The sequence below is a fragment of the Solanum stenotomum genome, chromosome 4 (genome assembly GCF_019186545.1).
Source record: "Solanum stenotomum isolate F172 chromosome 4, ASM1918654v1, whole genome shotgun sequence".
NCBI lineage: Eukaryota > Viridiplantae > Streptophyta > Magnoliopsida > Solanales > Solanaceae > Solanum > Solanum stenotomum.
In genome coordinates this window covers 50,573,410-50,594,634 of record NC_064285.1, presented here as the reverse complement: position 1 = coordinate 50,594,634, position 21,225 = coordinate 50,573,410, and the positions used below count along the sequence as shown (strand labels likewise).

General features: G+C 35.7%; 2 protein-coding genes across 2 annotated transcripts; both read left to right on the top strand.

Moving 5' to 3' along the window:
- The first annotated feature begins 3,512 nt into the window (after positions 1 to 3,512).
- Positions 3,513 to 3,866, top strand: LOC125861554 (uncharacterized). Its single transcript, XM_049541419.1, has one exon. The coding sequence runs from the start codon at positions 3,513 to 3,515 to the stop codon at positions 3,864 to 3,866; it is 354 nt and encodes a 117-aa protein (XP_049397376.1).
- Positions 3,867 to 18,215: 14,349 nt separating this feature from the next.
- On the top strand, positions 18,216 to 20,097 carry LOC125861553 (uncharacterized). Its single transcript, XM_049541418.1, has 3 exons — positions 18,216 to 19,427; positions 19,915 to 20,007; positions 20,089 to 20,097. Exons 1-3 carry the CDS (start codon positions 18,216 to 18,218, stop codon positions 20,095 to 20,097), a joined length of 1,314 nt encoding a protein of 437 aa, XP_049397375.1.
- The last annotated feature ends 1,128 nt before the right edge of the window (positions 20,098 to 21,225 follow it).

Genomic DNA, 21,225 nt, shown 5'->3' with positions numbered 1-21,225 from the left:
TTTGGGATATTGATGAGTCGGGGATTTTGACTCATTAAGGGCATAATATCTAGAGTTTTAGTGTCCTCAATGCCTATTTTATGCTCTAAACTGATGTTTAAAAGATAATTTGCAGCAATGAAGGCAAAAGAGCAAGGCAAGGACATTACCGGACAAAAATGAGTGAAAAAGCTGAAAAAGCTAAAGACAAGAAAGGCTGATGATCACCAAGACCACTAAGCGAGTCGCCGAGTAGCTCTTCAGCTCGCCAAAAGTTACAGCNAGCATATTGCCATAGATTTCCACTTTATTCGTTATCGGGTGCAAGACAAAGAGGTTTAGGTGAAGCATCTTCATGTTGTTGATGAGGTTGCAGGTGTCCTAACCAAGCCACTGTCGCGTGCTTCTTTCTATTGTATGTTTTCCAAGTTGGGTATTGTAGATGTCAACACCAACTTGCGGGAGCGTAAAAGAGATATAGCTTGAATTTATCTTTTTGTACTAGAATTAGCTGTTGTATCACTTTAGGACTCATCATTGTATCAACACCTACATATAATTTTCATCAGCTTATGAAAATAATAGAAATTTCATTATTCTCTATTTAGTCTTATAAGTTGTTTTAGATAGAACGTCATCAAAGTTGAGTCAATGCCTAAACTAAGGTTCATTCTATGAGGATCAATTCTTCTAAACAAGTCTACAAGGAGTTAAACTATTTTAATTGACGTTAGAGTAGAAATAAGGCCCAAAAAGGCTCCAACTACCACAAGTGTATGGAAAGCACTAGTCATATCCTAGATTAAGACCGACCATGCTCAAACATACACCTCCGATGTCAAACAAATCTAACCACAAGGTAACAATGATCAAGAATCTCTCTAGCACACATCAAGTACCAAAAATCCAAAATATAAGCTTAAAACACGATTTCCAAGAAGGGTGACATTATAAACTAGGTACCTTCCCCAATGAACTCAGATCAATATGAATTTACATATTCAAGCTCAATCTAAGGGAGGGGAAGTTGAATCCTATAGAAAGGCCAATCACGCACACTCCAAACCATAGTTCCACAGATCTCCCTTTTTAGGTTATCTTCAAATGCTGCCACACTATCAAAATTAGAATCGAAACATTAATATGATCATTTAGACACTAGATTCATTTAAAACAGAGATGGGCCAATTTTGGAGTCAAAACTAGAATCATGGAGCCCACGTTGAAATTATGGAAATGACTACGTCATATGGCTCTTAACAATCCCCTAAACTTATGTTACCAAGTGAACACAATTCGGGGTTTGGCATAGCTTAAGTAACCACATGCAATAAAATTCACATTTAAGAGAAATTAACCATGCTTAGGCAGTCCATAAACAAGCGAATTTACCTCAACAATAGAACCTCCAACACTTTTGGATTGTATTCTTAAGCTCCACGATCATAGAGGACTTTGAATCACTGAAAATGGGGTTGAAAAAAAGAATCAAGTTTGAAGTATGGGGTTGTTCATGGAGGAATCATGCAACAACTGTTTGAAGTAGCATCTACTCTCCTTGATGAAACGACAAAGACAAACCGTGCTTGGTACACTAGGGAGGACCAAGTGTCTCCTTTGAACTTCAGGTTTAAAAAGGAACAAATTGAAAAGGACCAAGAGCGGGATGAAAACATGGCTAAAATTATGACCCAAATGGATCTATTGTCAAAACATGTCATGGGTAGTGGTTATAAGGTTGTGAATGCAGTTGGAGTTAGTGGAGTGAATCCCTATGAAGCTAAATTTGAAGCTATGTACAATGAGGAGGTACACTTCCTAGCAAATGAAGGAAGAGGTTTCCGCCTGAATTATCCAAGGCCGGGTGGAAACCAAGGTTGGAATCGAGAGCATGATGAAAGTTGGAGAAACCGTGATAGGGAATGGCATGACCATGGTACAAATTGGAAAGAGAGGGACAGTGATAAAGAGAGATATGTACCTCCAATGAGCATCAAAAGCCAAAAGAGCAAAGGGTTGATGTTGAAAATTTCCGCACTGAAGATATGCTTGCATGCATACTCAAAAAAGTGGAAAGATTGACAAAGTGCTAAATGAAATGAAATATGACGTCTCATCTCTCAACCAAACAATTACTTCACATTCGGTATCGATTAAGCAGCTGGAAACACAAATGGGTCAAATCTCGACTCATTTGAACCCAAAGTAAAAAGGAGGATTACCGAGTGATACCATGGTTAACCCAAAGAATGAATCATAAAAGTATTTCTTCGTCGTGCCACAACGTTAAATAAGGCGCTTTTTGGGAGGAAACCCAGGTTTTTAGTTTTTAGTTGTGTTGTTTGAATAATGGGTGTTCTATGTGCAGGTTGAAAATTTGAAGTTTTGGGAAGAGGTGCAATTAGGTGAGCCTAGGTACCCATCGGCGACTCACCGAACAGGTCGGCGAGCTGGACCGCCATTTTGAACCATATGTTTGATGGGATTCTGTAACATTCGGTAGACAAAAGAGCCAGTCGACACATTGCCAAATGGTCGACGACATAATTTGGTGTCGCCGCCTGGTGCTCAAACTGAAAGGCCAAAAAGACCTCAACCATTTTTAAATTCAAAATCTTCTTTCATTTCATATTTTCCAACCTTTACACTTTCACAACCCATTTTTAGTTCTTTTTACTTGTTAATTTCGTGTAGGGATCAGTTACTCGGGGGAATCTTTGAGTTCTACTTCATATTTGCTTGCCTAGCACTATTTTATCTGATTTTGAGGTCGGTGATTCGAACCCCGCTTTAATTTTGATGTAATTTCCCAATGCATGCCCGTATCCTTGTTGAATTATCTGTGTAATATTGATTGTTTGAATGATTTTTGTCAGTATATGCCTTTGTCGTATCTTGTTCACGTGGTTTTTAGCCAATAAATATTGAATCTCGTGTGTTAACTAATTGAAATTGCAGGTGCGTGTTTAATATATGTTGGGTTTGGTGTGGGTGAAGTCTGAGTAACCCCAATTGCACCGATCGACTAATTTTTCCCAATGATAGAGCGGGTGACATCATTCTTAAGAAAAAGACGTTATTGGTCAATGTTAGACAAATCGGGGGAAAACTGAGTACCCCAAGGTCATTAGTGGTATGGGTCTTACTTTAATTGCGTAGAATAGGTGCTTAATTTAATTATCATGGGGTGTGGGTTAGAAATTGGAGGTCAGAGTCAAAATCTGGCACGAAGGACCTTTCGGCGAGCTTAGTCGAGCTCGTTGATGATTCGACGGTTTTCCCAATGACTCTTGGATTGCCTTTTTCTCTAAAATTGATGAATTGTTTATGTAACATTCGGCGATACGCCTAAGCTTGTCGAGTTCACTCGGAGACTCATCGAATGTCTGTGATATCGCCCTTCTACTGCTCCTAGTTCTACTGTTGTTGTTGTTTCCCGGCCCCCGTTGACCCAAACTATATTGTTTAAGATGGGCCATCTGGCCCAATCTATTGATGTACGTACCTCCTAGGTAGGAGTTGTTGTACATTGAATGATTGAGAGGGCTATTGATGTTGCCTTAGCTTCTATCCGGGCGGAGTTGAGAGAGCACCGAGAGCTGATTGATGCGCATGGGTTGGTATTAAATACTGCCGCGGTGATTGTGGAGGCATGTGAGAAGGGCAGGAGCCAATCTGAGGACATAATGACCTTAAAGGCCGATATTGTTGGGTTGAGATGTAATGTGGATAAGTTGAAATCCATGGATTTGTCCATGCTTTTCGGCATAGTGGACCTTCCAGAGGTCCCGAGTATAGAGTTGCCAGCCATTTCTGAGATCCCTCCGGCTAGTATGACCGCAAAAGCTGTTATGGCTGATGAAGATGTCGAGTCAGATGCTCCATAGATTGATGAGGGGAAGCTGGGCGCACGAGATGCTGCAATATATAATGACCTGGAGGACCTCGAGGGTGGGTGCGATGGTGCAGACAGTTATAGAGGCGTTTATTAGGTATATATCGATTGTGGGCTCCAGTGGAGCAAAGGATGGAGTTGAGTCGGGCACTTATGTCTAGACTGAGGGAGTCACGGATATGCAGAGTTCACCTCAGGCTTAGCCTGACAAGTGGATCTTGACTCTTTTTTAGTTTTCTATTTAGACTGTTTATTTCTTTTGCATTTGAGGACAATTGCTAGTTTTGTTTGGCGGGGTGAGGTATATTCATACCTACCTCTTTAGGCTGTTTTTATGGATAATGTTGCTTGTTGTGAATGCTTGACTTTATTTCTGACTATTGGTTTTTGGATCCATTGGATTTTAATGTGAATGTGGTTTTGACCCAAATTAAAAAGTTGTCACCTCTTGCAAATTTGAGTGTCAGTTGATATCAATACCGTTGTAACACCTCAGACCCCAAAAATGAAGAAAATCCTAGTCTTCAGAAAATCTAGTGCAAGTTTCAATGGAACCACCCACGAACCATAGGTAGAACCACGGACCGTAGGTGGGGTTCCATCGTTAAGGCCCAAATGTTGATGGTCTCTGATGTCATGACCCAAGTCTACACCCTTGACATGGCCGGCACTTAAGAACCATTGCTGGTCCCCAAGCGAACCCTCATCCTTGCCGACTACAAGCGGAAGACTAACTTAAGCATGCAAAAGCTTAAAACTGAATAAAATTCAATAAACTCAACTTTTCAAAACTTAAACTCAAATGAACAACTTAGAATAAAATAATATATTCAACTCGCCATAAAATATGCAACTTAAGTCTTTAAAACATTTAATAAACTAAATGAATAATACAGACCTCTCAACTATACTGACTATCTATGAAGCCCCTAACTAATAACGATGGAAGTCGGGACAAGACCCACGACATCCTGACTAAACTAAAAAGTAAATGAAATCTTTCGAAAAATAAGGAGGCTCACCATAGCTAACTCAAACTCTCGAATGTATCAACGAATCTCCTGTTGATGATCCTGAATACTTGTGTTTGCATCATGAAAAGATGCAGGTCAAATGGCTCAGTACGTGAAATGTACGAGCATGTAAGAGGAATTCTAAAACATAAACATAAGCTTGAAAAGAATTTGAAAGGAAACAGAAGAACTTACCTGGCTCAACTCAACTCAACATAACTGAACTAATTTCAATATAAAGTAGTTTTAAAACAAGTGCAATATAAAGAAAAGTTGTTTAAAACATGATGTCAACTCTGTATGTATGCAATGATACAAATAACTCTGAGATGTCTGTAAAAATACAAATAACTTCTGTGGGAGTTTCTCTAACCGACAACCATCACATAAGAGCTATTGTGATGATACAACGATCTCCCTCACGCTGCCAACGCATCCTATACCTTACCATATGTATAGGACCTGAACTACTAAGTGGATCCACTAGTCTATGCGAAAAGGATTCATCTAAAAATTATGGCCCTTTTCTACCTATGATGGCTACATGATTTATGGGGGATGTGAGTTATCTGAACTCTCCCCTATATTGGTTCTCAATACTACTCCCAAAATATACTGGCTCTTTATGTATTAAAAACATACTTCTTTCTATGATTTGAGATTAGTGCTCAAACACCGAGCCCAAAGGCTCTTTACTGAAAAACTAGCTCAAAGGCCCTTTACTGAAAAAATTGCTCAAAGGCTCTTTTGAAAATCTTATTTTTCTGTTCTTATTTAAATGTGAAATCATTTTAAACTCTTTTGGGAATGCATAGTCCCCATATACTTTTGAAGAAATGAACTTCAACTTTGCTCGTACTATTTACTCAACTTCAAAGCTTAAGTCTTAAAACAAAGTTTAAACATTTGTAAAAGATTTCTTAAAATATGGTTCATGCCGAATGATGGACATGAATGACTCAATGCAAGGTTTTTTATAACCATAGATAGAACTCAATACTTGGAACTCCAGAACTTCAATGATACTACTAATTTGAAGAATGCTCAACTCAGAAGGTTCATGAGAATTATGAGCATGAACTACTCAACTCAAGGACTCAAAGCTACTTCTCATCTAAAGATTGTTCGACTTATAATGTTCATGTGGAATTATAGGAATGAACAATTCAACTCAAGGACTTCATGGGTAACAAGTAATAGTGCCATGATTATAAATATAATCTCATAGGGGATTAGGAACTCAATATTTAGAACTTGAAGATACTACTCCTCTCAAAGGTACTCAACTGATGAAGTTCATACGGAAGTTATGGGCATGAACGACTTGACTCAAGGGTCAAAATATGAATAATGAACTCATGTGTACGACTATTCTCATTCTCATACTTACTTACTCAAAACTTAACTCAAATCGATGATGGATCTCAAAGGATTCACAATTGAACTCAAAGGCTTCCTTGAACTCTACTCTTAACTCTGTCTTGAATTTGAATTATGAATTATGAATTCAACAGTTATAATTCATGATTTGAAGGATCTCAATAACAATATAGCTATTCGATAATTAGGAATAGAAATTTTAAAAGAAACATGAATTCAAGGACTAAAAATCAACTTATCTCTAGAATACTCAAATCTAGGGAAAGTATCCTAGATTACTCTTTTTCTGATCTGAAAGTAGATGTAGGGCGTGAGAACGAACTAGTCCAACACTATGATAGCCTTACTTACCTAGAAGAACAAGATTCTTGAAGAATCTTGTAGAATCTTTAAGAATCTTGAAGAAACACTTGATTAGAAGCCTTGAAACCCTAGCTTGAAGGTAAACAATCAAGAAACTCTTTATATTCTAAGAGATACGGTCGTTTGAAGTTAACCCAAGTAGAATCTTATATCAAAACTTAATGGAACTTCAAGAACACTTATCAAAAACTAATCAAGAACGTAAATCCTTAAATTTCAAGAATGAAATTACGCTGAATAAATCATGATTGGAGTGTGGGTGAAAGAACCCAACATTATGGAAGCTTACATACCTCTTAGGGATCAAACCCATGACGACAATCCGCAAGTACTCTCAAGAACGTCAACGAAAGCCTTCATCCTTTCCTCTTTTCTCCTCTTGTCTCTTCTTCTTTTCTCTTCTTGAACTTTCAACTAAAACCCTAGGCGTAAACTAGGATTATAAAACTGAATATAATCAGATTAGACCCCTAAAATATTACTAAAAAATGAATTAAATCTGATTGAGTAAGTAAAAGACCAAAATACCCCTCTAAAATCCGGTTTTGCATTTCCTTATCTAGACAACCAACTTCAAATGGACATATCTCCCACATACGAACTCAAAACTAAGCAAACTCGGTGGCGTTGGAAAGATAATTCAAAGATATTTCCTACGGTATCTGGTATCACCCCTAACTCATCTTGAACAATAATTTATGGTCATTTGAAGTCGACCCAAAACTCATACTTAGCTTAATTTGCAAAATTTCAGATTTTTGCTATTTCCAATTTAGTTCTTTTTGGAACTCAAGGTGTTACATCTAGTGACCTAACCTTAATACTTAAGAAATTTTAAACTCCTTCGTAAAATCTGACTCACAACGACAAATGGTTTGAGTCTCAGATCAAATTTTTTTTTAGAGTGTTACAATATCTCCCCCTTGGGTTCATTCGTCCTCGAATGACGACTGGACTGGGTATGAAATTGGTTACTCCTATTAAGGTCTGCGTCTAATGGTATGCTCTTACTATATTCAACCTTAACCATAATCCTTAGGTTCGGGTTCTATACCTCTCTATAGGAAATCTTATCCCAAGACTATTACTCCACCACATTGCGATCATATCAAGAACCACCGAATGTTTTACAATACCACATTCAAGCTTAGCACTCTAACAACTCCATTACTAATAGGACCTCTGAAAAGATATCTCCATACTCTCTGGAAGTCATCACTATCGTATTCTCAAACACTTGACTTGATTTCTCATCTTATCATCTCCCCCTTGGGTCTAAAGTTAACACTTGAAATATATAGACCTATTCCACATTGACAACTCAATTATGCTATCTAGGCACACATGGAAAATTATAACTTAGTTGGAACCTCATCGGGTAACATATCATCTTGGTACACATCATAATGCTCTTGTTACTCTTCTGACCTAGGCACACTTCATTGTCCTTATGTAAAGGTTAGGATCTCTTACTTGTACCATTCATCTTTCATTGCAGCTAACATCTCAATTCCTCACCTATTCTATGTCAAGCCTACCAGATCAAATCCCAAGACTGATATCATCACCCTCAATTTGCCATTAATTAGGTCATGCCACTTATCTCAAATTCAAGCTTAATGTTTATTACTAAACCCGAATATCAATGTGATTGCTTACCTACTATACAAACTCACCACTACTATACGCAACTTTTAGAAACACTCGTCCACTAGGACCTTATGACAAGTATTTAATCATCACCTCTTAGTCTTCATACTTACAATTACAATCACCTTCGACTTCGCAATATAAGTACTATTCACTCATTCACTGTATATCAATGCCTAATTTGTTCTATTACACTTTGAATATTATGGGCTCTCTCTCAAAATTGTAAGCCTAACTTAGATCTATAACCTCATGAATACTCTTTCTCTTCTATTCACCACTTACACTTAGTCATTTCCTACACAACGACACTTCATCACTAACTCCTTTCTAGCTACAACACACTCTACCTCCTATGATGGAATCTTCACTACTTATCACTTCTTAGTCTACCCATGAGCGAAAATTCCTCATTACTAACTTACTAGGTGTATGAGAATAGTAACAAAGATTGTGAAAATACTATCTCCCTTTCTTAAATTACTAAACCTCTGCATACTTTCCTCTAACTCTGGGCTCTTTCACTACTTCTGTTCATAATCTCGTACCTCATGCTACCTTTTGGGGTGGAAATATTACCCAAGCTCTAAACATACCTCCTCATAAGGATCTAAGCTGAAACAAAGCTCATGGAAAATAGTACAAATCAGTTTTAGCTCAAACACATGATTCATATAAATTTGGGTGCATTCCTCTAAAACTGAATGCTTAACTTACTTTTGGGTTTCTCTCAATCCCCTCTAGAGTCTCGTGACTTTCTCAAGACTCGTGCTAAGAATAACTCATCCGTGAGGATCTTTACACTTTACTTTTCAATCACCTCTAGGACAATGGGTAGTCGAAGGGATATGAGAACACAAGAGTTAGAATAAGTCTCTATAACATAGCTTTATTGCACGATTAAAAGTATGAAAGAAGGGAAATTTTTCTTAAATATTTGTAGTACCTCGTTTATAGAAGTTGCACCCTCACAACCATAAACAAGATCCTACTTGACACAACTTCATAGACACCCTATGACACTTGAACTATGTGCTCTGATACCAACTTTGTCACTACCCGAGTCTACACCCTGGACGTGGTCGACACTCAAGAAACAATGTTGGTCCCCAAGAGAACCCTCATCCTCACTGACTACAATTGGAAGACTAACTTAAGCTTGCAACAGCTTCAAACTGAATAAAATAAAATAAACTCAACTTTTCAAAACTTAAACTCAAAAGAACAACTTAGAATAAAATAATATATTCTACTCGACATAAAATAGGCAATTTAAGTCATTAAAACTTTTAATAAAATAAATGAATAATACAGACTTCTCAGCTATACTGACTATCTCTGAAACCTCTAACTGATAACGATGGAAGTCGGGACAAGTCCCACGACATCTTGACCAAACTAAAAAGTAAATGAAATCCTCCAAAAAATAAGGAGGCTCACCATAGCTAACACGAACTCTCGGATGTATCAGTGAATCTCCTGTTAATGATCCTGGATACTTGTGTCTGCTTCATGAAAAGATGCAGGCCAAATGGCTCAGTACATGGAATGTACGAGCATGTAAGAGTAATTCTAAAGAATAAACATAACCTTGAAAAGAATCTAAAAGGAAACTGAAGAACTTACCTGGATCCACTCAACTAAACATAACTGAACTCAATTCAATATAAAACAGTTTTAAAACAAGTGCAACATAAAGAAAATTTGTTTAAAACATGATTCCAACTCTATATGTATGCAAAGATACAAATAACTCTGAGATATATATAAAAATACAACTAAAATGATGTATATAAAAATACAAATAACTTCTGTGGGAGTTTCTCTAACCGACAACCAGCACATAAGAGCTATTGTGATGATACAACGATCTCCCTCACGCTGCCAGCGCATCTTATACCTTGCCACAGGTATAGGACCTGGACTACTAAGTGGATCCACTAGTCAATGTGAAAAGAATTCATCTAAAAATTATGACTCTTTTCTACCCATGATGGCTACATGATTTATGGGGGATGTGAGTTATCTGAACTCTCCCCTATATCGGTTCTCAATACTATTCCCAAAATATACTGGCTCTTTATGTTTTAAAAACATACTTCTTTCTGTGATTTGAGATTAGTGCTCAAAAACTAAGCTCAAAGGCTATCTTGGAAATCAAGGTTTCCTCTCTTGCTTTATTGTGAAAGCATTTACTCTTTAACTGAAAACTAGCCCAAAGGCTCTTTACTGAAAAACTAGCTCAAGGGCTCTTTACTGAAAAAATAGCTCAAAGGCTCTTTTGAAAATCTTAGTTTTTCGTTCTTATTTAAATGTGAAAACATTTTAAACTCTTTTGGGAATACCTAGTCACCATATAATTTTGAAGAACTGAACTTCAACTTTACTCTAACTCTTTACTCAACTTCAAAGATTATGTCTTAAAACAAAGTTTAAACATTTGTAAAAGACTTGGTTCAGGTCGAATGATGGACATGAATGACTCAATGCAAGGTTTTCAATAACCATAGATAGAACTCAATACTTGAAACTCAAGAACTTCAATGATACTACTAATTTCAAGAATGCTCAACTCAGAGGGTTCATACGGAATTATGAGCATGCACTACTCAACTCAAGGACTCAAAGCTACTGCTCATCTCAAGATTGTTCGACTTTAATGCTCATGTGGAATTATGAACATGAACAATTCAACACAAGGACTTCATGGGTAACATGTAATAGTGCCATGATTATAAATATAATCTCATAGGGGATTAGGAACTCAATACTTAGAACTTGAAGATACTAGTCCTCTCAAAGGTACTCAACTCATGATGTTCATGTGGAAGTTATGGGCATGAACGACTCGACTCAAGGGTCAAAATATCAATAAGGAACTCATGTATACAACTCTTCTCATTCTCATACTTACTTACTCAAAACTTAACTCAAATCGTTGATGCATCTCAAAGGATTCACAATTGAACTCAAAGAGTACCTTGAACTCTACTCTTAACGCTCTCTTGAATTTGAATTATGAATTTAAGAGTTATGATTCATGATTTGAAGGATCTCAATAACAATATAGCTATTCGATAATTAGGAAAAGAACTTTTAAAAGAAACATGAATTCAAGCACTCAAAATCAACTTATCTCAAGAATACTCAAATCTAGGGAAAGTATCCTATATTACTATTTTTCTAATCTGAAAGTAGATGTAGGGCGTGAGGACGAACTAGTCCAACACTATGATAGCCTTACATATCTAGAAGAATAATATTCTCGAAGAATCTTGAAGAAAAACTTGATTAGAAGCGTTGAAACCCTAGCTTGAAGGTAAACAATCCAGAAAATCTTTCATGAGATTCTTGAATTAGTTTCTTGAAATCTCTATGGCCAAGAATTATGACTTTCATTAGTGAAGATGAAAATATGATTGTTTTGAGCCTTTATTAGTCAAGAAATTAGTTTATGGTTTTCTTGGAGGTAAAAAGACAAAAACGACTTTTTTTAATATTTTCCCATCGGCTAATTCGTAACAGCACTGTATAGGTTACTAAAATAGTCATAACTTTTTACTTAGAAATTGGATTGATGCGAAATTGGTGGCCATCGAAAGTAGATTCGAATACCTTTAATTAGATAGGTTATGGCTCATGTAACTCTTTATATTCGAAGAGATACGGTCGTTTGAAGTTGACCCAAGTAGAATCTTACATCAAAACTTAATGAAACTTCAAGAACACTTATCAAGAACTCATCAAGAACTTAAATTCTTAAATTTCAAGAAAGAAATTATGCTGAATAAATCATGATTGGCATGTGGGTGTAAGAACCCAACACTATGGAAGCTTACATACCTCTTAGAAATCAAACCCATGGCGACAATCCACAACAACTCTCAAGAATGTCGACGAACGCCTTAATCCTTTCCTTTTTTCTCCTCTTCTCTCTTCTTCTTTTCTCTTCTTAAACTCTCAACTAAAACCCTAGGCGTCAACTAGGATTATATAACTGAATCTAATCAGATTAGACCCCTAAAATATTACTAAAAACGAATTACATCAGATTGGGAAAGGAAAAGACCAAAATACCCCTCTAAAATCCGGTTTTGCATTTCCGTATCTAGACAACCCAACTTCGAATGGACATATCTCCCTCATAGGAACTCGAAACTAAGCAAACTCGTTGGCGTTGGAAAGATAATTCAAAGATATTTCCTACGGTATCTGTATCGCCACTAACTCATCTTGAGCTAGAATAAATGGTCATTGGAAGTCGACCCAAAACTCATACTTAGCTTAACTTGCAAAATTTTAGATTTTTATGATTTCCAATTTTGCTACATCTAGTGACCTGACCTTAATACTTAAGAAATTTTAAATTCATTTGTAAAATCCTACTAACAACGACAAATGGTTCGAGTCTTAGCTGAAATTATTTTTCTGGGGTGTTACAATATCTCCCCTTTGGGATCATTCGTCCTCGAATGACGACTGGACTGGGTATGAAATGGGTTACTCTTACGAAGGTCTATGTCTAATGGTATGCTCTTACTATATTCAAGCTTAACCCATATCCTTCGATTCTGGTTTCATACCTCTCTATAGGAAATCTCATCCCAAGACTATTACTTTTTACCAACACATTAGGCTCATATCAAGAACCACCTAATATATAACAACACAACATGCAAGCTTAGCACTCTAACAACTCCATTACTAACAGGACCTCTGAAAAGATATCTCACATACTCTCTAGAACTCATTACTAGCTTATTCTCAAACACTTGACTTGATTTCTCATCTTATCATCTCCCCCTTAGGTCTAAATTTAACACTTGAAACCTCTGGATCTATTCCACATTGACAACTCAAATATGCTATCTAGGCACACATGGAAAATTATAACTTAATTGGAACCTCATCGGGTAACATATCATCTTCGTACACATCATAATGTTCTTGTTACTCTTATGACTTAGCCACACTTCAATGTCCTTATGTAAAGGTTAGGATCTCTCACTTGTACTATTCATCTTTAATTGCAGCTAACATCTCAATTCCTTACCTACTTTATGTCAAGCCTACTAGATCAAATCACAAGACTGACATCATCACCATCATGTTGCCATTCCTTAGATCATGACACTCTTCTCAAATTAAAGCTTAATGTTTATTACTAAACCCAAATATCAATCTGATTGCTCACCTACTATACAAACTCACCACTACTATGCGCAACTTTTAGAAACACTCGTCCACTAGGACCTTATGACAAGTACTTAATCATCACCTCATAGTCTTCGTACTTACAATTACTATCACCTTTGACTTTGGAACTTAAGAAATATTCACTCATTAACTATAATCAATGCCTAATTAGTTCTATTACACTTTGAATATTATGGGCTATCCCTCAAAGTCATAAGCCTAACTTAGATCTATAACCTCATGAATACTCTTTCTCTTCTATTCACCACTTACACTTGGTCATTTCCTACACAATGACACATTATCACCAACTCCTTTCTACCTACAACACACTCTACCTCCTAGGATGGAATATTCACTAATCATCACTTTTTAGTCTACCCTTAAGGGAAAACACCTCGTTACTAACTTACTAGGTGTATGACTATAGTTACATAGCTTGTGAAAACACTATCTCCCTTTCTTATATCACTAAACCTCTGCATACTTTCTTCTAACTCTGGGCTCTTTCACTACTACTGTTCATGATCTCATGACTCATGCTACCTTTTGGGGTGGAAATATTACCCAAGCTCTGAACATACTTCCGCATAAGGATCTCAGCTGAAACAACGTTTATGGAAAAGAGTACAAATCAGTTTTAGCTGAAACGCACGATTCATATAAATATGGGTGCATTCCTCTGAAACTGAATGCTTAACTTACTCTTGGGCTTTTCTCAAGCCCCTCTGGAGTCTCATGAATTTCTCAATACTCATGCTAAGAACATATCATCCGTAAGGACCTTTAGACTTTACTTTTCAACCACCTCTTGGATGATGGGTAGTCGAAGAGATAGGAGAACACACGAGTTAGAATAAATCTCTATAACATAGCTCTATTGCATGATTAAGAGTATGAAAGAAGGGAAATTTTTCTTAAATGTCTGTAGTCCCTTGTTTATAGAAGTGGGAAATCTTGAAGATTCTTTAAGAATCTTGAAGAAAAACTTGATTAGAAGCCTTGAAACCCTAGCTTGAAGGTAAACAATCCAGAAAACCTTTCTTGAGATTCTTGAATTAGTTTCTTGAAATCTCTATGGCCAAGAATTATGATTTTCATTAGTGAAGATGAAAATCTGATTGTTTTGAGCTTTTTATTAGTCAAGAAATTCATTTATGGTTTTCTTGGAGGTAAAAAGACAAAAATGACTTTTTTTAATATTTTCCCGTCGGCTAATTCGTAACAGCACTGTATAGGTTACTAAAATAGTCATAATTTTTACTCAGAAATTGGATTGACGCGAAATTGGTTGCTTTGGAAAGTATATTCAAATACATTTAATTGGATAGGTTTTGGCTCATGTAACTCTTTATATTCTAAGAGATACAGTCGTTTGAGGTTGACCCAAGTAGAATCTTACGTCAAAACTTAATGAAACTTCAAGAACACTTATCAAGAAATTAAATCCTTAAATTTCAAGAACGAAAATACGCTGAATAAATCATGATTGGTGTGTGGGTGAAAGAGCCCAACACTATTGAAGCTTACATACCTCTTAGAAATCAAACCCATGGCGACAATCCACAACAACTCTCAACAACGTCGATGAACGCACTACTAGAAAACATGCATGTAACAACAATTATTTAGCAACAACTAAATATACGTTGCAATAGATAGTAATTCGCAATGGTTATAACCTTTGCAATAGACAAATAGACCTAATAAAACACTTTAAGAAGTAAATCGTTGCATTTGTGCGACAACCGTTGCCATAGTATCTTTTATTGCAACGATTCCTACAAACTGTCGCCTTAGGTACTCTATGGCAACGGTTCCGCCAAACTCTTTCCCTCAATTATTTCCCTCCACTAATTTTACTACACCTGCAAAAAGAGTTTTTTTATTAATTGTAAAAATAAAATAAAAAGTAAAATATCACTAGGTTAATTTGTTTCTTCAGACCTTTCATCCTCGTAGGTATCGACTTTCTCCTTTCTCTCTGAAGAACAAAACTAGTGTTTTCCTTTAATCCTTCTTCTTTGATTTTCCTTGTAGGAATCTACAGCTTTTGGGTCTTCTTCTTCGTGGGTTTTACGTTACTGCAGCTACAGGTATGTCGTATTCCATCTACTTCAAAGTTAGAAATTTATTAGAAGGGTTCTTCAAAAAGATTTGAAAATAGACAAATGGGTTTCTGTGAAGTAGATGTTCTTTGCTAGAGTTTATGTTTATAATGTAATCTTATTGTGCATTAGAGTGTGTATCTCAATTTTGGTGAAGATTGAGAAATCTCGGCAAAAATGTTTAGATGGAAATTCTAAGTTTAGGAAGAGTTAATGTTATGAAAGATGAGTTTCGATTCTTCATTCTACATGATAATTCTTATCTATCAAAAAATCTCAAGTTTTTGAATAGGACAAATGATTTCTAAGAATAAAATGAACTGAAGTATTTTTCAACTCCAAAAGTCATTGAAGTCGAGCATTAAGGGACTTTGTTTATCTCTTTCGAGTACAATTTTCAAGCTCTAAGTTTATACGTTCTTCCTTCTTGTCTAAATTTTTTTGTGGACAAACTACAAGTTGGTCATCAAGCTCAGCTCACTGCTTAAAAAGAGGTAATGTTCCTGTTTCTCTTATTTTTTTTCTTTCTTTTTTTACTTTGATGTATATCTGTGTGTATGTTAGATATTTTACGTTTACTAATCTCTGTTCATTATTGCTTATTCATTTTTTAGTTAAATCATTCCATATGACTGTGTTTTTCAAATTTAAGGTCTGTATTGTAAGTTTAGAATGTTGGAAAAAATTCATTTTATGCTTTATTGTAAAAAATATTTCATGATCAATTTTCTTTGTTATGAGTTAAGAACTTCAGAAACCAGATCATTCATGTTACTTTCTGCCTCAGTGAACTCCATCTCGTCCATTCATTCCCCAGTGTACCAATGCAAGAAAGCTTCTCTTCTGAACATAGCTATGTAGTGGTGGTGTGTATTCTTCTTGAAATGAAAACAGGAGTCCGAGGTCGTAGCTTTTTTAATGATTGTGATTAGGGTTACCAGGTGCTTTTAACTAGCATTACTGGTTCAGGAATACATTGAACAAACCTAACGTCTAGTTGATCATAGAATAAGGTTTTGATTATGAAACCAACCTCTTTATTCTTTGAGCACCGAATAAAACTTTAGGTATTGAGTAGTTCTTTGTTTTCTCCTTTAATATTCTTTTTGTGATAAATATTGTATTTTCTGTTTTAAGATCATTTTTTCTTTTGGAATACATTGAGTAGATCCTTGGTGTAGTTGAGCACAAAATAAGCCTTTGAGTGTTAACTCAACCTCTCTAAGGCTGCTCCTAGATTTAGATATGCATGTCTACATTTAACCATACATCCAAGTTCTCTAAGGCTGCCCCTTGTCTTTTCTTATAAATTTGAAGTTTTACGATTGAGCTGCTTAGTTTCTTGAGTGAGGTTAGTGACTTTGGTTTTGTTGTCCTTTTATGCTTTTCTTTTACCTTTAAATTTATTTAGAAATCTTTAATTAGAGACACAACACCCTCAACTTGTTAACTCAAATTTGCCTATTTAGCTTAGTTATGCTTATCTTTAATTTAAAAGGTTATAACTGGTACAGTTTTCATGTAGTAAGCCATTCACTGCTTAAAAAGAAGTAATATTCCCTTGTCTCTTAATTTTGTAGTCAGTTTCTTTTTAGTCTATTCTTATTTCCATTGATGTGTGTGTGAATCTTGGTTTTTACTCTTCTTTTTGTGTTGTTTATAATCATTTCCAGGTGATTCTTTCCCCATATATGTGCTCTCTAAATGTTGTACATGTATAGTAAGTTTACAGTGTTGGATACGATTTCCCTTTTATGTGACTTTCCTATTACTCCTTTTTCTGATTCATGTTCTATTTTGTGACCATTGCTGATTCTAGAACTGATTGAGTAGATATTGGATCTGGTTGAGCTAGGCATAAGGTTTTGAACATTAACTCAGCCTATCAAGGGGGAGTCTTGCAATCGTTTACTGCTTAGTTTCTTGAGTGAAGTTGTTTTCTTTGACAAAATAATATGAAATTTTGTATTTTTTATATGAAATCCATTACATCTTTTAAGTGTTTAGATTTGTCAAAATCGTTTGACTTTACTGTCGTGTCTTATTATCTTAAGATTGAGTTTTTAGATTTTAAAGCTTTTACATCATTTCTCTTTTAACTAATTGAAATTCTAGGTAAAATAGGAATTGTTAAGTAGATAGCTGATTATGTATAACAAATAGTTCAAGGAAAAAAAGACATTTCATTTATGTTGTTAAATAAAATAAGATAGAGCCACTGATCAAAATCTGTTGAATGTAAGTTTTTAAGGGAACCAAATCTGTTGGTGTGCTATTCAGAATCTTCTCTTTTATTTCTTATCTTGGTAATTTGATTTTGGTGTCATATAGGATATTCAATATTAAATGGATAGTGGAGATAAAAGTTAGATGAGTCTCCGGAGATCCACCAATGAGTATATAAGTGGTGTGAATAACTTTCTTGATACAGCTTTGGAATGAGCTTCCAAAGGAGATGAAATATTGTGTCCTTGCAAAAAGTGTGCTAATTGTATGTGGCATCATCGAAATGTGGTAGAGGATCGCTTGGTTGTTTATGGGTTTGTGCAAGGGTACACCAAATGGATTTTTCATGGGGAAAGTTTTTCCTCGAGAAATAATCGAGATCATAATAAGAAGGAAGGTTCAAACATGCGTGACAATATTGATGGCCTACTTCATGATACTTTCAGAGATGGTGCATGTGACTTGAGGCTTGAGGGAGTGAGAGAGGGGCCATCCGAAGATGCAAAGAAATTTTTTAAATTGCTGGAGGAAGGTAAACAAGAGTTATATCATGGGTGTGAGAATTTATCTAAACTTAATTTCACCATTCGATTATTCTTGTTCAAATGCATTCATGGTTTGAGTAATGTGGCCTTTGGAGACTTGCTAGACCTGTTAAGAGAGGCATTTCCATTTGCTCATATACCTGAGTCGTTCCACAAGGAAAAAAATGTGATTAAAGATTTGGGTCTTGATTATGAAAAAATACATGCATGTCCTAATGATTGCATGTTATTTTGGAAGGAAAATGAGAAGGAAAATAATTGCTATGTTTGTGGCTCGTCTAGATGGAAGACTGTTAATGATCCCTTGACTAATGAAAGCTCCAAAATTCCTGCAAAGGTTTTAAGGTACCTTCCCTTAAAACCTAGGCTTCAGAGAATATTCATGTGTCCTAAAATAGCTGCAAATATGAAATGGCATGATACTGAACAACCCAAACATGGCAATATAAGGCATGCGGCTGACGGGGAAGCTTGGAAGAATTTTGAATCCTTGCACGAAGATTTTGCTAGAGATCCTCGTAATGTTAGATTGTGTCTTTCAAGTGATGGTTTCAACCCGTTTCGAACCATGAGTATTTCCCATAGCACATGTCCTGTTATGTTAATGAATTATAATTTATCACCGTGGATTTGCATGAAACTGGAGTATATGATATTATCTATGATCATTCCAGGTCCATCGTCTCCAGGAAAGGATATTGATGTCTACCTTCAACCACTAATTGTAGAATTGTGGGAAACTGGGATGGAAACATATGATGCTGATTCTATCCAAACTTTTCAATTGCGTGCAACCTTATTATGGACAATTAGTGATTTTCCAGCCTATGCAATGCTTTTTGGTTGGAGCACAAAAGGAAGAAAGGCATGCCCAACTTGTAATCATGAGACATGCTCTCAATATCTCAAACATAGCCATAAGATGTGTTACATGGGTCATCGAGCATTCTTACCTCCTGATCATCCATTTCGAAGAGATAAGAAATCATTTGATGGTAAAAAAGATCACAGATCTGCACCTACTCCTTTATCAGGCACAGAAGTATTAGAAGAGTTGCGTGAATTCAATAATGTTTTTAGAAAAGGCCAAAAAAGGAAGCGTCGTGATAGTGAGGGTCCATGGATAAAAAGATCAATCTTTTTTGAATTGCCATACTAGGAACATAACAAACTGAGGCACATTGAAAAAAATATTTGTGACAGTTTGCTCGGGATTTTGTTCGATGTAACTGTAATGTCAAAAGACCATGTAAATTCTCAATATGACTTGCAAGAAATGGGGATACGAAAGGAGCTTCAACCAGTACAAAAGTTACTTCTCTTTTAGTAAGAGAATATTGTGATTAGCTGATTTGGTGGTTATTTTTGCTCTTCATTTCCAAAATATTTTAAGCTATATAAAGAGCTCCTTTCTTCTGTAACTGATCGCTGGCAGTGTCTCTTCTTTCTGGGAGACCACTGAGCTCTCATCTTTTTTACGGATCACTAGTCACTGGAAAAAAGCTTTCCTCTTCTGTAAAAATCACTTTATCATTGTGGAACTTCTCTTCTATTTGTAGAAAATGTCAAAAGCCAACAGTGAGAATCGGAAAAAGTTGAAGAATCAACATACTGTTGGCAAGAAAAGCTTTGCTTTAGTTCGCAATGATTTGGTATGAGCTTCTGTGTAGCATTGAATAAAAACATGTCGCATTTTAAAGAAGATGTTTGATATCCACTTTTAATGTGTACAGGAAAAATAGAGGGAAACTAATGATACTCCATCACTTGAGGAATTTTTTGTGGTTACAAGAAAAAGAAAGCCCAATCCATTATACAAGGATACAAATGAAGATAGAACTAGTAAATTTGTGAGATTTCTATCTAATTTTTATTTTGTTTGATTTGAATTTGTATTTTCATATTTACTCTTTATATGTGTACTTGAATTCTCTTGTTATTTTTATAATAAAACTGCATTATAGGCTGAGATGGAGAATATTGAAATGCAATAAAATGAAGATGGTAATAAGACAATTGATGCATTTTCTTCTGTCATGGGATCAGAACATCCAGGACGTTTGAGATTATATGGAAGATGGGTTACAAAAACTACTTTGAAAGAGAAAGTGGGAAATTTTGAAGCCTTATCAAATGCAACAAATGACCTCGTGAAAAAGATGGAAGACAGAGTGTTGAGAATGGAGCAAAAAATTGACGAACAGAAGGAACAATTTGACCAACAAAAGACCACGATGAGACAAGAAATTGTAGAAGATGTCATAACAAAACTTCAACGTTCAGGCCTACCAATTGATGTTAATGTGTTGGCAACATTACTTGATGTTTCGTCAACACGAGAAACAAATATTCAGCCAATCCATCGTTCATCTATTAGTAGCAACAATCAAGGTCAGAATCCTCCTCATTCTTCTTCATTTTCTTCTACTACTGCTTTTGTAGTTTCTTGTTTGGTTCATCTTCATTTATGGCCTATAATGTTAATTTGCTTCTACTTCTTTTTCATGTGCTATTACACTTGCAATCTTCTTGTGTTATTGCTGGTGCAACTGCGATCATCTTTTTATTTTTATCGAAGTTGATATTATCGAGATTAGTGTTACTATTGTTTGCATAGTTTAGGAGTATTGAACTAAACTTAAAACATCAATTGGCAACAAAGGTTTTAAAAGGTGTGCTCAAGATCTGGGTTGATTTTAGGCGTTGTTGGTTTCTAGTAAAAATATACTGACCCTATTTGTTTGTTTTTCCCTTATGGTTCATCGTTTGTTTCTAATGTATAGTGACCGACTTTGCTCTTGTTGTATTGCCTCTTCATGTAGCCCCTATTTGTTGCTCTGTCTCTTGTGTTTAACTGTTCTATTTTGATC

Excerpts from the sequence above, each read along its gene's own strand:
- LOC125861554 (XM_049541419.1), top strand. The coding sequence starts at position 3,513 with ATGATTGAGAGGGCTATTGATGTTGCCTTAGCTTCTATCCGGGCGGAG.
- LOC125861553 (XM_049541418.1), top strand. The coding sequence starts at position 18,216 with ATGCGTGACAATATTGATGGCCTACTTCATGATACTTTCAGAGATGGT. Across the intron at positions 19,428-19,914 it reads AGTTGCGTGAATTCAATAAT|AAAATGTCAAAAGCCAACAG; the intron begins GTTTTTAGAAAA and ends TTCTATTTGTAG.